The 15,074-nt window shown below is 39.2% G+C and overlaps 1 protein-coding gene across 1 annotated transcript in view; it reads left to right on the top strand.

The window, feature by feature from the left end:
- Positions 1-15,074, top strand: part of LOC309415590 (E3 ubiquitin-protein ligase RNF38) — a gene marked incomplete at both ends in the record, with an annotated part of 122,612 nt that overhangs the window by 63,283 nt on the left and 44,255 nt on the right. Inside the window, one exon of the mRNA XM_082013139.1 lies at positions 6,471-6,541. Coding sequence (XP_081869265.1) covers positions 6,471-6,541 — 71 coding nt within the window. The remainder of the gene's footprint in view (positions 1-6,470; positions 6,542-15,074) is intronic.

The following is a 15,074-nucleotide window of genomic DNA, read 5'->3' as shown; positions in this document are numbered from 1 at the left end:
TTGCTGGAATTTGGCAGAACTTAGCTATTTTCATTATTTGCTGCTTATCTTTTTTATCTTAGTCTAATCCAAGCAGTCATACTTTACTTTAGTTCTGCCTCTGGGGTAATGGGCAGAAAGCTGCAAGCCTTATCCTTAATGCTATGTTCTCTTTGGGTTTTTTAGCTTGTTGTTGAGCTTGAATCGATTTCAAATTTCAAGAAAGCATATGGACTGTTCCTAGTGAAGACACTTGTATTTTGCGTAAGTCTAAATCAAATAAGAAGGGGACTTTGCATGTTTTGAACAGTTTAAAACTGGTCCATTTTTCCCTTCCTGCCTTGAAACTTCAACTGTATAATGATTTCTTCTTTGCTCTACCTTCCTATAAAAATACACAGTATGAGCATGCTCTGCTGCTATTCAAGCCAGTACAGGCAGAGTCAATAAATCTTATGACATAACTTTTTTTCTGAAGTGATAAGTCAGAAAGAATCTAATTTTATGAAACTCTGTGTTTGGGGGCAAATAAAATTTTTTCAAAAGAATAATTGTCCAAAAATCAGCTGGCTTCCTCCCTCCCCCCCCAGATTGTCAGTTCTGTCTGAAGAGGCCAGCTAACTCAGTAGGGACTCATGAACTCATGTCTTTAACATATCTTAGTCAATCTTCACATCTGCATTGAAAAAAGTTTTACCAAGGAACCTAACAGGGCATGCCTGACATAATTTGATGACAAAAGTCTTGGTTGTACCTTGGACTATATACTGATAAATTTGCAGAGTGGCAGTAGTGTTTTGTCCAAAATTACCAGTTTAAGATTAAGCGATTTTTTCTTTTTTTATTCCCCACCCCCCAATGAAAAGAACTAAATCAGTTTCATGTTTTTATGTGTCTTGTTGGTTGTGTTATAATCAGAAAAGACCCTCAGGCTGTTGATTCTTCTTCTCCAAGATTCAGTTTACTGCTTCTTTCTCTTCTCAGTGCATTATTTCTTAAACTTTCTTGGAGGCTTTAAGATACCTTTGGCTTCTCAGAAGTGCAGAAAGTGCATGTGAATTCTCAGAAGCCAGAGTTTTGCTGCATTCTGATCTCTGGCAAAAATTTAAACAAAAGGCATAATGGATAATTATGGTAATGGTACTGTATAAGTTGGGTGTGGTTATTTGTGATCTTACAAGGACATACTAGAGGAGTGAATTGAGATGTGCATTGTCTTCTTAGCCTCTTAGTAAAGTATGTAGAGAAGTTCTGACTATTACAGTACACTCTCTCTTTCCCTCCAGGTGTTGTTCTGATATTTGTTTCTTGAACATCAGTGGTAAATAAGGGGGTTTGGGGTTTGGGGTTTTTTTTGTTTCTTTGTTTTTTTAAACCTAATAACTCTGAATAAAAAATAGTTTCCATCTTTGGGATATTTTGCTTATAGAATCTCTGTCAGTTTGCAGGTTCTGCAGTGATCTGTAGAGACAGGAAACAAGGCAATCAAAACTTGTATTTTTACTATTAAAGCTTGGGAGTGTGAGCTGGCATTCTATATAAACTGTATATGTAATATTTTAATCTGCAAGCCTACCTGTTTTCCAGCATTTCTGATTTTTCTTTTACAAAACCAGCCTTTTTATGTTGCTAATTATTTATGTTTACCTAGTTAAAGAATTTCAATCTTGCGGCAATGTGTTACTGTCTTGTCCTTTTGCTATTCCCTCTCCAACAAAGACTTTTCTTAACTTTCATATTTTAACATGGGCTGTATTTTGCCTAGAGACTCTGTTCTGTTGAAGAATATATTTATCTCTGCAGTTCTCCAAGTAGTAAGTAAGAAAGCTTTGGAGATAGTTTTGCTCAGGAATCCCATTTACTGTATTTCTCAGTATTCTTATGTAACTATGGACCCTTATCTAAGAACAGACTTTCTCAGTTGTTCACCTGCTCCTGCTGTCTGATCCTTAGTGAAGTCCATAATTACCTTCCTAGTAACTGTTTGTGATGTAACTGAATGATGCATTGTGGAAATCCATAATAAAAAATAAAACATGTGTATATGCATATGTAAGATGTATATATCATAGAATCATAGAGTCATAGAATAGTTTGGGTTGGAAGGGATCTTTAAGGTCATCTAGTCCAAACCCCCTGCAGTGAGCAGGGGCATCTTTAACTAGACCAGGTTTCTCAGAGCCCTGTCCAAGCTGACCTTGAATGTTTCCAAGGATGGGGCATCTACCACCTCTCTAGGCAAACCTCTTCCATTGTTTCACCACCCTCATTGTGAAAAATATCTGCCTTATATCTAGTCTGAATCTACCCTCTTGTAGTTTAAAACTATTACTCCATGTCCTATCACAACAGGCCCTGCTAAAAAGTCTGTCCCCATTTTTCTTATAAGCCCCATATATGTGTGTGTTTGTGTGTGTACACATACTTTTATACACCTATGTGTACATACATGGATGTAAGTGTACATGGATGTATAAGTACACATGCAGAATATAGCTGGGAGTGTGTGTAGATAGATATACAACACAGTAGTAAATAGGTGCAAGTGAGTTCCTGAAACAAAAGATGTTACTTCATTACAAACACTGTCTAACATCTTTCGAAGCTTCGACTGGAAAAAAAAAAAAAAGTCATTAGTTCTGTTCAAGCTGGTCTATTTGCTAGCAAACATACATCTATAAGCAAAACATCAAAGACTCCTTTGCAGACCAATCAAGAAGTGGTTCTGTTTTCCTCATACTGAATTTTAAACTTTTTTCAGTAAGTAGAATTTTTAGTGCTAAATGTCACATTTTCCACTGAGAACATCGAATAACAGACTCTGAAAGCCAGTCTTGCTAAGTGAAGAGGGGTAAAAATCAATAGTAGTGATAGGCAAGCTTTGAGAATCTCTCTTCACTGTCACTGCACAGTGATGTGGGGGACCCCAGAGGAATGTGCTGCTGCTGCTGCTGTCCAAAGCTTCCTGTCTGCTATGGAGCAGTTCTTAACACAGCGATGCCAAACACATATACACATATATACACACATATATACATATGTTTTACATATATACATATAATGTATTATTTATTATGGATTTCCACAATCCATTATTCCTCTAATACAAATCTCTACTAAAGTATTTGAAAGTTCTTTTTTTGAACACTTTTGTGTTGAATTGACTCTTATAGCCAGCTCAAAATTTCTGCAATATAAAGTTGGCCACTAAAAAGCCAGAAGTTTCCCCTAAAAGAGGAACTTAAATAAACATGTGAGTGTGTGGCACTATAATCTTTTTTTCTCTTGTGTGTTTTTTCAAAAAAAATTGATTGCATTCAATTTATTTTATGCTTTTCTTCACAAGTATATTTTCTGTAAATTTAAAAACAGAATGGCCTGAGATGTGTACAGCATTACTGCAGAAGACAGATGTCTAAGGGAAACCCCAAATATAATGCAATTTGAAATAATATTAATCAGCTTGCAGTTCTGGCTTACTGTGAGTTGGAACCCCAGGATACTGAAGAACTACAAGCACATTCAAATGAAGTGACACATGGAGAGACATGGCATTGATGTCTGTTGTGCCATGTCTATCTTACTGATAGGATTTGAGTTCACTGCTGTGACTGGAGACTTGAGACATAATTGATGAAAAGTGATTAAGAAGTTCATTAATTAATAAACACATTATTCAGCAATTGGTAGAGCAGTAAAATAGTCAATGGTAGGGGATCAAATAAATTTTCCGTTATATTACAATGCTTATTATTGTGCTTATTATATACACATGCTAATTATAGGCCTCAACTCTAAAGAATCATGTCTATTGTTGTCCTAAATATGGGTTCTTCCACCCAGTGTGCAGAGAGACAAAAAACACAGATACTTTATTTTATTCCATGTCTGCGCAGAGTGGGGTGCTAGGTGGTAGGTCCACAAAGCTAGCACACCTCGGTTAACACACGAAAAATATTTATACATTTCGTGCAGCAGTGATCAGTACTTTTGCAAGTTGGCTCAATCACCCTTGTTCCTACAGGTTCTTACAAGCCTTGTCTCCACTTAGAGTCACAGTGCCCTTCTTTTTCATGCTTTCTGTGGGTAGGGGCCTTGCCCTACCCGAGGGCGGGTTCCTTACTATGTTAATGAGGATAGTTCAGTCAAAGTTCATTAGTTGTGTTCCCTGTGTGGTTATCTTGTTCCTTCCCTCAAGGTTGGGCCTCATTAACTACTGAAGGAGACTAAACAATACCCTTAGCTTCATTCCTCACATACCTCCAACATCTATTACTATTGAATTAAAATTCTGTAAGTATTGAGATGTCTATCATTTTCACTAGCACTGCCCACATCAAGTCTTAGAGACTTTGTATGTTGCTATAAAATTGAAAGCAAGTAAACTACCTCCTCAGTATGTGAGCCAAATATAGAGCTATACTTTGCCTAGCCTAAGGGATCTTTTCAGACTGCCCCTTTTAAGAGATTTATGTAGCATATAAAACATGCTACTGGTGACCTTTTGTAAGATATGACTGTGTACTCTTACGCATTAAAAACTCATTTAAGAATTGTCTGATTTAAAAGCAACTTGGGTATGGAAAAGAAGGAAGTCATAAGTGTATCACATTTTGGGATGAAAGTGTTAATAGTACCTTTCAGGAACAAGGAAGTCAAATGCTTTATTTCTTTTAATAAAATCAGGACATGTTGGAATTTTCTTGTGGATTAAATTTGATTTGTTGGAGACTTTTTGCTTTGGAAAAAGCATATTTAAGTGGATGAGGAAACTTATTTAGAAGTTTGTCTGACTGAACTGTGTTGAGATAGCATGTACAACTTCAAACTTTTGGACAGAAAAACTGGACACTATTAGCTGTTCTGTGGAACTTGGAAACCTCAGGACAGTATCTACATGCAGCCATGACATTAATTGTTTCCCAGTAGCTGTGATAAAGCCAGCTAGTCTACAAGTGGTGCGATTCAAGCCTAAAATGGTGTGAATTGGCCCAAGCTCGTGAACTAACAACATCCAGATGCTGAGTGCTGGATAGGGCTCAGCATGTTCTTGCTGACTGCTGGGGTAGTGCCTGTGCGGTACAGTACTGCTTTTTTTGTGCTTTGTACTACAGGCAAGATAAGAAGGGATTTCCATCGCAACCAAATTCAATAGAATTCACATGGCATAATGAAAGCAGTAGCGATTGCTGTTGAAATATGAGACAGTATATTCCTTGAAGTTCAGATATTCTTCAAGAACGTCCAGTCTGGAAATTTCCCCCCATTTCTGGGGGGGGAGATGCAATTTTAGTGTTAAAGACACTGTTTCTTACCTGAGGTAGTGATGACAATAAGCAGTGACAACCTCTCCTCCCCCCCTTCTCCCACAATACAAGAGGGATTTATGCAGAGCTTGCACTAATTGGCCATGATTTCTGCCTATGGCTGACTGCCTGCTTAAATGGTTATCTTCTTTGATCAGTTCTGTCCAGGTCCAGAACAACACATGGACTGCAAAGCTTTGTGACAAACTTTTTGTGTGGAATTTGTTGTATATGTTACAGAATACGATTACGGACATTTCAAAATTGTAACAGTAGGACCTTTATTTTGTGGAGAAATGTTTTAGGCAGATGTTCTGTGAGGAAAAACATGAAATGGTGTAGCTTTACAAATAAGACTCATTTTTTCTTCTTGCTTCTTAAAAATTGTTTTGCTCAGTATTTGCAGGAAGAAGTCACCTTAGGGAAGCATAAATTCAACAATAACAATTACTCCACCCCTGTACTTTCTGAGCAAGGAAACAGCACATTAAATAAAACTTTACATTTTGAGTAAGAGTTCTGTAAATCTGTTTGAGAATCTGTATGGATGCAATCAAACTTTAGTTTGTCTCCCACCTTGGACAAAAGTCTCAAGACTGGGGTAGGTCTTTGTAGAGGTGTACCGTCCCTTTCTTCCTAGGCGTAAAGCAACCTGTAGAAAGACCTTAAGCAGGCAGAAATTCCACAAGAAAAAAAATGGACGTCATTAAAGCTTTTCTGCTTTGACCGTGGATTTTTCCACTCGATCTTAATACATCACTGGAAAGAGACTGCTGTTTTGTGGCTACCCAGGGTTCTGAAAATTTTCTGCAGTAAAGGATATGGAACAGGACTACATTGCCTAAACATGAAGTCTGTATCTTCTCCTTATTTATATATGTGCATATGTACTTCACTGCATATGTTTTTTTTGGATTGATGAACTAGTGCTAATTTTATTCTGGTTAAATATTTAGAAAAAATATATGTGAAGACATTGTTGCTACACTGTGTAAAATACCTCTCTGATGCTTATTCCATTATCAGAATTAAATGCATGACTTGTCAGAAGTAGCTGTTTGGCAACTAAATTTCTCTTCTTTGTGGGGAAGAAAGAATGGTTGCTAATTGGTCGTTATTTTTAGTATTCACAGAAATCGGGTTATCATTTTAATATTTTTTTCTCTACCCCCCCTTCTTTTGTAGGTAGCATTGGTACATCCTTTCAGTGCCACTCAATCCATCAAGATCACATTTGTAATGATGACAGTGACAAGGTGAGGCTTACATAAATGTCTCCTTCACAAGATGCATATGCATTGCATTTTTTAATGTATTGCTTTTCTGCAATTGTTTGTTTTGCAGGTATAGCAGTCAATTTTCAGAGTTACTCTTTGAACTGTCTCTGGCATATTAAGACATATATTTTACTCATGACAATCTTTTAGTAAATTAAGGAGAAACTTGTGTTTAGTATTGTATTTCTCTTTCTCCTTGTATTCCTTTGCTATTCTAAACATTTGTGATTTGCCGTATTGACACCTTCAGTTAAAAAAGGTCAGCAACTTTTTTGCTAATATTTAGGTCTAAGGTAGGATGTCTTGTTGCTTCTGACTTCAGAGGTTAGAGCCTAGCTAAATGTTGAAAGCCTTTTTGCAGTAGCTTTATTTGCCTGTTCTGCAGTTGGGAACCTAAGGTTTTACAGATAGGAAGATTCTGTTCAGTGCTGCGGCCTTAAAATACCAACCTGTCTAGTAATGTGCAAGCTTTTTCTAATGTTTTTTTTTACATATTCTCAGATTAGCTTGTTTTGCATCAGTAGAGTGCTGGATGTTCAATGATACTTGGATTAGTATTGTAAATGTGGCATACAGAAGGGAAAAGTTTTGACACTGAACTGCTTGTAAGACTTGCTTTCATGTTCCTGCTGTTGTTGATGGTTTTACCTTAAGCTTCACTGTCCTTAAATAATGCAACTTGATTAACAGTAGTTCAACATGTAACATGTACTACATTTTCTGCAAGTATGACACTTTATAGTAATCTAACTTTTTGGCTTGACATGCCTGGAAAAGAGCATGTATCAGTCAAATTTTAAATGACCTTTCTTGGGAAATGGAATCCGACTGACATGGCAGCGCCTTGATAAGTGCACAAATCCTTGTGTTTTCAAATTCTGGAGTAAGTTAATTTTATAGCTGTTCCAGCTCATCTTAGATTTGTTTTCAGTGCAAGTTTCTTTTACTGCTCTACTGCCTTGTTGCCTTTTTTTTCCCCATCTCACTCTTTTTTCCTCCTCTTTTCTTTAAATTTAATTTTATTTTTATGTCTCATCCTAGATTTTGGATGTGGTTTAACCTACAGATAGTGATCAAATACGCTGCCCAGAACATGGCAAAATTATTTTAAGTTTCCAGTTGATTAACTGGTTAACTATTTTACTATTTTCAATAGTATTCACTGCTTTTTTTTTTTTTTTTTTTTTTTTTTTTTTTTTTTTTGGGTCCTGTGCACTCTGTTCCTGGAATATTCTTTGTTAAGGAGCAGGTGGGGGAAATTTCCTTTCAGAGCCATCCTAGGGCACCAAATTAACACTGGGATTCCCTTTGAACATTCTTCCTTTTCTGTCATTACATGGAAGATCACCTGTGTCTTTGATTGATTGTCTTCCCGTAGTTTTATTTCATATCACAGTAATTAACACTGTTTAAATTCTTATTGGAAATTGTTTGTTAGGTGCTTCACAGGTTTGGGGGAAGAGAGTAGGAAGGGGTTATGGCAGCTTACCTGGTTTAAATTTCAGAACAGTGGATAGCTTTTTGAGTTGTTTGGCACACCACCTGCCTCCATATTAATAGAGGAACTGGGACACAACTTTACTTTTTTTGCATATTTAGGGATGGTGGGAGAAAACAATCTTTCTCATTGCTATGGATTCTGCACCAAGTGAGAAGTCCCCACTGTAAAAACTGACAAAAGTGGAGCTAGTATGCAAAGCAGAAAGAATATGTTTTGGGTGTATTTAAAAGATGTTTTCCCTCAGATGTCAGTTTTATTTCGTAGGAGCTTTGATTTTTCTATGAAAATACATGAAGCTGTTTGCCATGCTTTTTATATGAAATTCTTGTTGATCCCTTGATTAAAATGACCACTTGTTTGGAAAAACAGTGAACACTCTTCAGAACTGACCTTAGTGCCTCTCAGATGTGCCACTGAACTCTGTGCTCTTGTTTTAAAAGAGAAGAGCGAGCACTACTGCTTAGTTAGTGTCACTGGGTGGTATAGGCCAACTGGATGTCTGTTGTTCCACTTTTTAATTTTCCAAAGGGCTTGTGTATATGGATGTACTCTTTTTTAATCATAAGCAGTGCTTCCTAAAAGCAGCTGGTTACAGTACGAGTGTACAATTGCAATTCTCTACCACTCTTTGCTTGTATTTCACATATGCCTATATTTTTTTGTGTGAGCTTTTGAACTGTTTATTAGTTTGCAGTGTGAATTACTTTGAAAATGAGCGTTCCAATTTATTCTGCCATTACTAAGAGACAGAACCTCTTCATTTTGGTAGGGATATTATTTAAAGATAAAATGCAGGATTTAATTTCTTTCTCTAAAAATTTTTATTAATTGTTGGACTTTTTTTTATTCATTCTAGAAACTTTATGAAACGCATGCTTTCAGAATAGTTGGACATATCTTTGATTAGTCAATATGCATGTTTCAGTGAAATAATTTACTGCTCTGTGCCTGACCATGTGTAATCAGTTTTTGGTTACTCCTATACAGCAGAAAAGAAAAGGATAGTATTTGACTGGCAATCTGCATATATTTTACAGTAGGTTCTCCACAGGCCCAGTCTTCATTTCCTGGGCAACAGCATGAAAAAAGTTCTATACCACACATGCTAAAGGAGTGTTGCAACCTTAATGAAAACAAATCCCAGGCTTCCACCCCAGTTACTTGATCTTGTTGACTTGGAACATGAGAATCTTGAATTCATGTTCAGTGACATCATCAGGAAGCCAAAGTCTAAGATTTTTCATGTGTGACCTCACTGCATTAAGAAGGATCCGTCATTGAGAGCATTATTGGTAGTACTAAGAGCCTGTTTGATTTTGTAGCACCAAAACCAGTACTTTGCTCTTGTCTTAAAAAAACATCTAGTATAGCACAGATACAGAGTACACTTCCCATTATACTTGGTGTTGCAAAGTGATTATAACTGAGATACATCTTAACATAACTGTTGCTTTGGAAGTGTGAGCTTTTAAGCCTCAGTGCATGAGTCAGGGGACCCTTTTTTCGTATTTGTAATTTCTCGGATTTTTCTTTGAAGTATAACATGCTATATATGTTTAATACCGATGATTTTTAAATTAATGAAATACTTAAAGCTGGAATTGCCATGCTTAAAATATTAAATAACAGAACTGCATTAATTTCTTTACAGAGCACAGCATTTAAGGAAATGTATTTGTAACAAGGAACTGTTATTCCTTGGAATATTACTTTGCTTTAATGCCGAAGCAGTGGTTTCTGACTAGTGTTAAAACAGAGAGATAGATGCAAGTATATTATGCGGCAGAGACTTTCAATCATAGTTCAGTTTTAAAAATATTTTTCATTCTTTGGGTGGTTGTTTCACCAGTGGTATACTTCCATCAAAGGATGCTTGCTCAATTTGAAAAGAAACTCCAAAGATGCAACTCTTAACTACTCTTGGGGCATCTCTTTTCAGAGATCTCATGAAGTTATCTATTCCATAGTTCTCCTGCAGTTAAATACCAAATTGAGCACCCAGTAGTAATGAAAAAAATAAAGCACCATAGGAGCAATCCAGTGGAATTTTTTTGCTACAGCTAATGGGTTGGAAATTATTATTTCCAAATATTTACCTTGCTTTACTCCTTTTTAACTTATTTTTATTTATTTTACTTTCATAGTATTAATCCTATTATATTTGCTTTCTTATAGTATGCAAGGCATTTCTTTTTGCTTGGTACTTATGACACATAACTATATGATTTCACTCACAGTTTTTCTAACCTTTAAATTTGCCAGTTATAGTTAGTATAAATTCAATTTCTTTAGTAATTTCTTGTTCCTGAACTTACTCCCATTTGTCCGTCTTGATGGGCACCCAGTCCTCAGTCTGTAATCCAGAGGGCTGTGAATTCTTTAAAAAGATGTTTTTCACAAGAGTGGAAGTATTTTATAAGTTCTAATCCTAAAAAAAAAAAACCCTACATCTTTGTTTTCCTCTTTGAATGGTACAGAGTGAGGTAGGATAAGCCTAACAGACTAATTCATAGCTGAACTCAAAATGATTCAGGTATTTTAAGGTCCATCACATTTATTTATATGTCATCTATAAAATAAGACCATATGCCCATCTTGGGGGGAACGTGTGGGGGACAATACATAGAAGAATGGGAGAATTAGAAGGAATTTCATTTGCCCCCTGCAATTTCAAAACTGGAAAAAATTCTTCCTGTCCAATTAAGACAGTACTAATCCATTCCTCTTGGTTTGTGTCATCGCCCTTAGTTTCTGCCTATTCTTACTGAATAGCTTCATACCTTTTTCATTTTCATTTCACATCTGGCAGCTGCACGGATATAATTTACTGATTTTAAACCACTTTCATGCCTGAATTGTCTCCTTTAGAACATTTATTTTTTATCTCTACAGCAGATGGTTTAGTTTTCCTGGATCAGATTTGGGGTAACTCTGATCGGACTGAAGTACAGAGAATAGAAGGAGGTGTGAAAGGTGAAAATAGTTAGGGCGATGGTATGTTATTTAAGGGGAATAGCTTGAGTAAATCGGTTCTCCGATACTTCATTTGTTCCCTTTGCTGAGCAGTTCTGCATCAAGAGATAGACTCCCTGTGGCACTGGTAGCAAAAGGGTGATCACCTTTCCCTAATGATTCATCAGCAGATGATGTTGCTCTTGTGGGTTTTGCTGGCTTCTTCTAGTAAGTCTCACTGCCCCCTGCGTATCAGGAAGGCAGATGAAAATCCGGAGCCTCTAAGTATGGGTTGAGCAGATTGCAGGCAGCCGTTCTTGAGAGGCTCGAGGGCTATTGTGATGTTTCGTTTTTGAGTAGGAGAGTCCCTAGCGCCCACAGTTCCGATGCCTACCCCGCTGGCGGCAGCAGCACGTACTCCCGAGGCACAGCCGTCCCGCAGGCCTGGTTCCCGTCCTCTCCTGTCAGGTGTTTCCTGCCTTGTGTTTCAGTCCCACGCTGCCGCGCACGCGCCCACAGGCTTGCACGCCAGCTGTCTGATACTGTTTGCTTTGTTTCGTTTTAAGCTGTGAGGGTTTACAAACTGAAGGGAAACGCTGTAGCAATCCGCCTGGTGGCCCTAAGGCCTGGGCGAAGGTGCTGCTCACCCGCTGGACGGGGGGAGAGCGCAGAGCTGCGCCGTGCTTTCTGCCACACCGTTAAACGAGCAAAGGGCGTGGGACAGGCCGTGGAGAGACAAACCGAAACTAAACTGGGGCAGGGGCCGCTCTGTCGACATCTGCTTGCGGGGCTCCGCCCTCTAGCCATTGACTAGGGGGAAGAGCGGCTTTTACGTCAGTACGCAGGCGCTTAAATTTTTCGGCTCGCCCCGCCTCCGCGAGTGTGTCGGCTGGCTGCCTCGCTTCCTCTTCCGGGTATGGTGGTGACGTACTGAGACTAGGCTCCCTGTCGCTCGCGTCGCCGTTTATGGGGCGGGGTTCGCTGCTTCCGCCCCGCCCTTCGCGGGGCTGGGCGGGCTGAAGAGTGACGTCACCGGCCCCCCTGAGAAGGCGGGGTGCGCTCGGGGCTGTAGCGACCCGGAGGAGTGGAGGGTGGCGGGCGGCGGTGGGCGCGGGAGCAAGCGATAGCGGCGCGGACGCAGAACGGGCGAGAGGCACGCGGGGGCTGCCCTGTGATGGGCGAAGGACGCCGGGGCGACGTTGTCGGAAGCGATCGCGCGGGCAGGCGGTGTAGACCAGGCCCGGGCGGCAGCAGAGGGTCCCCCGGCCGACACGACAGGAGGCGGCGCGGGAGCCTTGACGGTGACTGCGGGGCGCGTGGAGGAGGCGGGGGCGCAGGCCCGCCGTGCCCCGCGGCCGCAGGTACCGGCGTGGGGACGGCAGGTAGGGGTGGAGAAGCACGGTGGGCCCGCTCGGGGCGGGGCCTCGCCAGCACCGCCCGGTGCCCCCGATTCGTCAGCGTTGAGCCCGGCAGCCGAGGGGGGAAGGGGGCGCCGCGGGGCGGCTTCGCGCCGGACCCGGCTCTGTTGGGCCGTCATTCGTAAACGTAGAGGGCGAAGGACACCGCGCGGCTTAAGCGTGAGGGTCGCCGCTGGGAAGCCCGAGCGGCCCGTTGTGCCTACATGGAAGCCGTGCTTCCACGTGGGGCGGCCTGCAAGGTGGATGAGAGCTCGGCGAGGTTAATTCACAGGACATAACGCAATTTTAACAAAATAAAATGCTTACCTGCTTTGGCGAAAGGTAGAACTGGAACGTAAAAATCAGCAGACTGTCCAGAACTGAATTGCTGTGTCCTGTCCTGAAGAAGACAAGCAGGTTCGATGTCCTGCGTGCAAGGAGGTAGCAAGTATTTCTGAAGCACTGAACAGCTGATTGTCCTCTCATTCTTACAGTAAACTAAAGTTTCTAGGTGTCTTTCATTCTCTCAAGTTAGTTGAGAAAGAACAACTGTTCAAGAAAACGTTGATGTTAACAAGCATACATTTTAGGGCATTCTGCTAGTATTTTTCAGTGTATGAATTAATTCCTATTCCTGTATAATATGAAGGGTATTTTTTTATACTTAGACCAGAAAGATGCTTCTTATTTCCTCGGGAAGTGTATTTTAGGACTAATTATGCATTGAGATGTTTTCTGGAGACATCCTTTTTAAGATGTAATTGTTTATGGCAAGTAATTTAGTTATTACTTTCACAGAAGTTCATTGAACTGCAAGTTTTTTAAATGTTTATGAATTTATAGTATTTGCATTTTGAGGTGCATTCTTAAGGGTGGTATTTGAAGCAAATGCATATGTTCTGGTAAGTTCTTCATATGTATAGTGATGCAACTGGAATGGTAAGATGAACACAATTACTAATAGTCTGCCATATTCAGATGTTGCTTACTATTTGATTAGATGTTGCTACTGACATGCTAGTTGTTAAATGCCATTCACCGAGGCAACTGTTTGGTTTCAATTGCCAAATTCATGGTATTTATCCACATCGTGGAGATTTTACTATTTGCTGGCCCAACAGACTCCTTAACTGCTTTACAGTGCTACAGGAATGAAAAGTACAAACCTTTTTTCCCTTCAAGGGGGTATTGTAGCTGTGGTATTAGATACTGCTCTGAGAAAGAGGAGAAAACTCCATTTGGATACTTCTGCATGCAGTAAGAGAAAGGAGCATGCAGTTGTTGAGTATTAAGTATGAGACAGGAGAGCAAATAGGTGGCATGGTAGATCTAATGGCTAGTGAAAGTTGGTAATGTTGTTGATCTTCGTTAATCACCAGATCTCTAGTAGAAAAACCTGTGCATACATAGAGTAACAATGTGAAGAAGATTTCCAGGGAATTGTTACCAGGAAATAGTACATGTTAAGAGTGGTAATTGTGAGAAGTAGTATATAAATAAAAGGGGCTTATAAATTAGGGATCTCAAGATTCTCCTGTGTGAAACTTATTTTGTCATCTCCCCGACTTACAGAGCAGGTTAAACTTCATTTGATTCACTTTGATTTTTTTTTTTTTTTAATAGAAGTATAATAAATACTAAAGTGAAGTTGCAAGTTGATCGGTCTTTCATTTGCAGCTGTAGTGGTATGGGAGTCACAGTATATGATTGTCTTTTCTTTTTCTGAAATATATGGTTTTTGCTTGGAAGCTGACATCAGTGGCATCCATGCTACTGTGATTTGTGATGTTTATACATCAGCTTATCTAAACACGTTTTTTCAATACAGTTTATTGACATAACAGAAGATAATTTATACAGTTTAAAGTTATATTCTTGATTAAGCCAACTTACTTTTTCAACTCTTTACTAAGAAAACCTAAGAATTAAATGGTTTCTATGCAAGCTTTTATTAGAGTATAAAAAATTGTGTTGTTGGGAAGACAAGTTACTTCAGGGCTACTATTGAATTGAAACTTAAATTGTAGTCTTGTTGCATTCCAAAGCTGTCATACATGTTTTTCCACGGAAACTAGATGGGCTAAATTGCTAGTGAATCTAATAGGAATTTGTACAGAGGAAGACTTAGACTTCTAAAGGTGTTTTAACTTAATTTCATTACGTAGCTCCACCACCCCCAGCCATAGAGGAATTTTAAAGGTAGGAATAAGGGTACAGGTAGGATGTGAAATTTCTCTTTCCTATTTTTAGTCAGAGTGTCGTTTTGACTGTGGAGGACTGATCCGTGAAACCTCTGGAAAGATGCAGTTTTGACTTAACCAGTTCATGCAGAAATACAGCTTGTTGGTTTCCTTTTCTATGTAAGCATCTGTATCAAGTTAAATAATCTAATAGGGCGTATTTAAACCCTGGTTTCGGCAAAGCTTGTCTAGGTCTCTGATTTAACAGGGTGATTTTCACGGTTTTTACTCTTGCGCTTTACTTGGGAATGGGTAGATTCTTTTACTAAGTTCTTGAAAGATCAAGGAAACTTCCTTTGCTTTTTGGTGCCCTCTACTGATTTCTGTTTGTCAGAACATCAAAAGCTAGGGATTTTTTGTCTTCAGAAGCAGTAGGCTAACAGCAGTAGCTCTTTAAAAACAGTGGGAAGGGAAATGAAAGA

The sequence above is a fragment of the Phaethon aethereus genome (assembly GCF_964289735.1).
Source record: "Phaethon aethereus genome assembly, chromosome: Z".
In the NCBI taxonomy this organism is placed as follows: domain Eukaryota; kingdom Metazoa; phylum Chordata; class Aves; order Phaethontiformes; family Phaethontidae; genus Phaethon; species Phaethon aethereus.
This window is presented reverse-complemented; position numbering and strand designations above follow the sequence as displayed.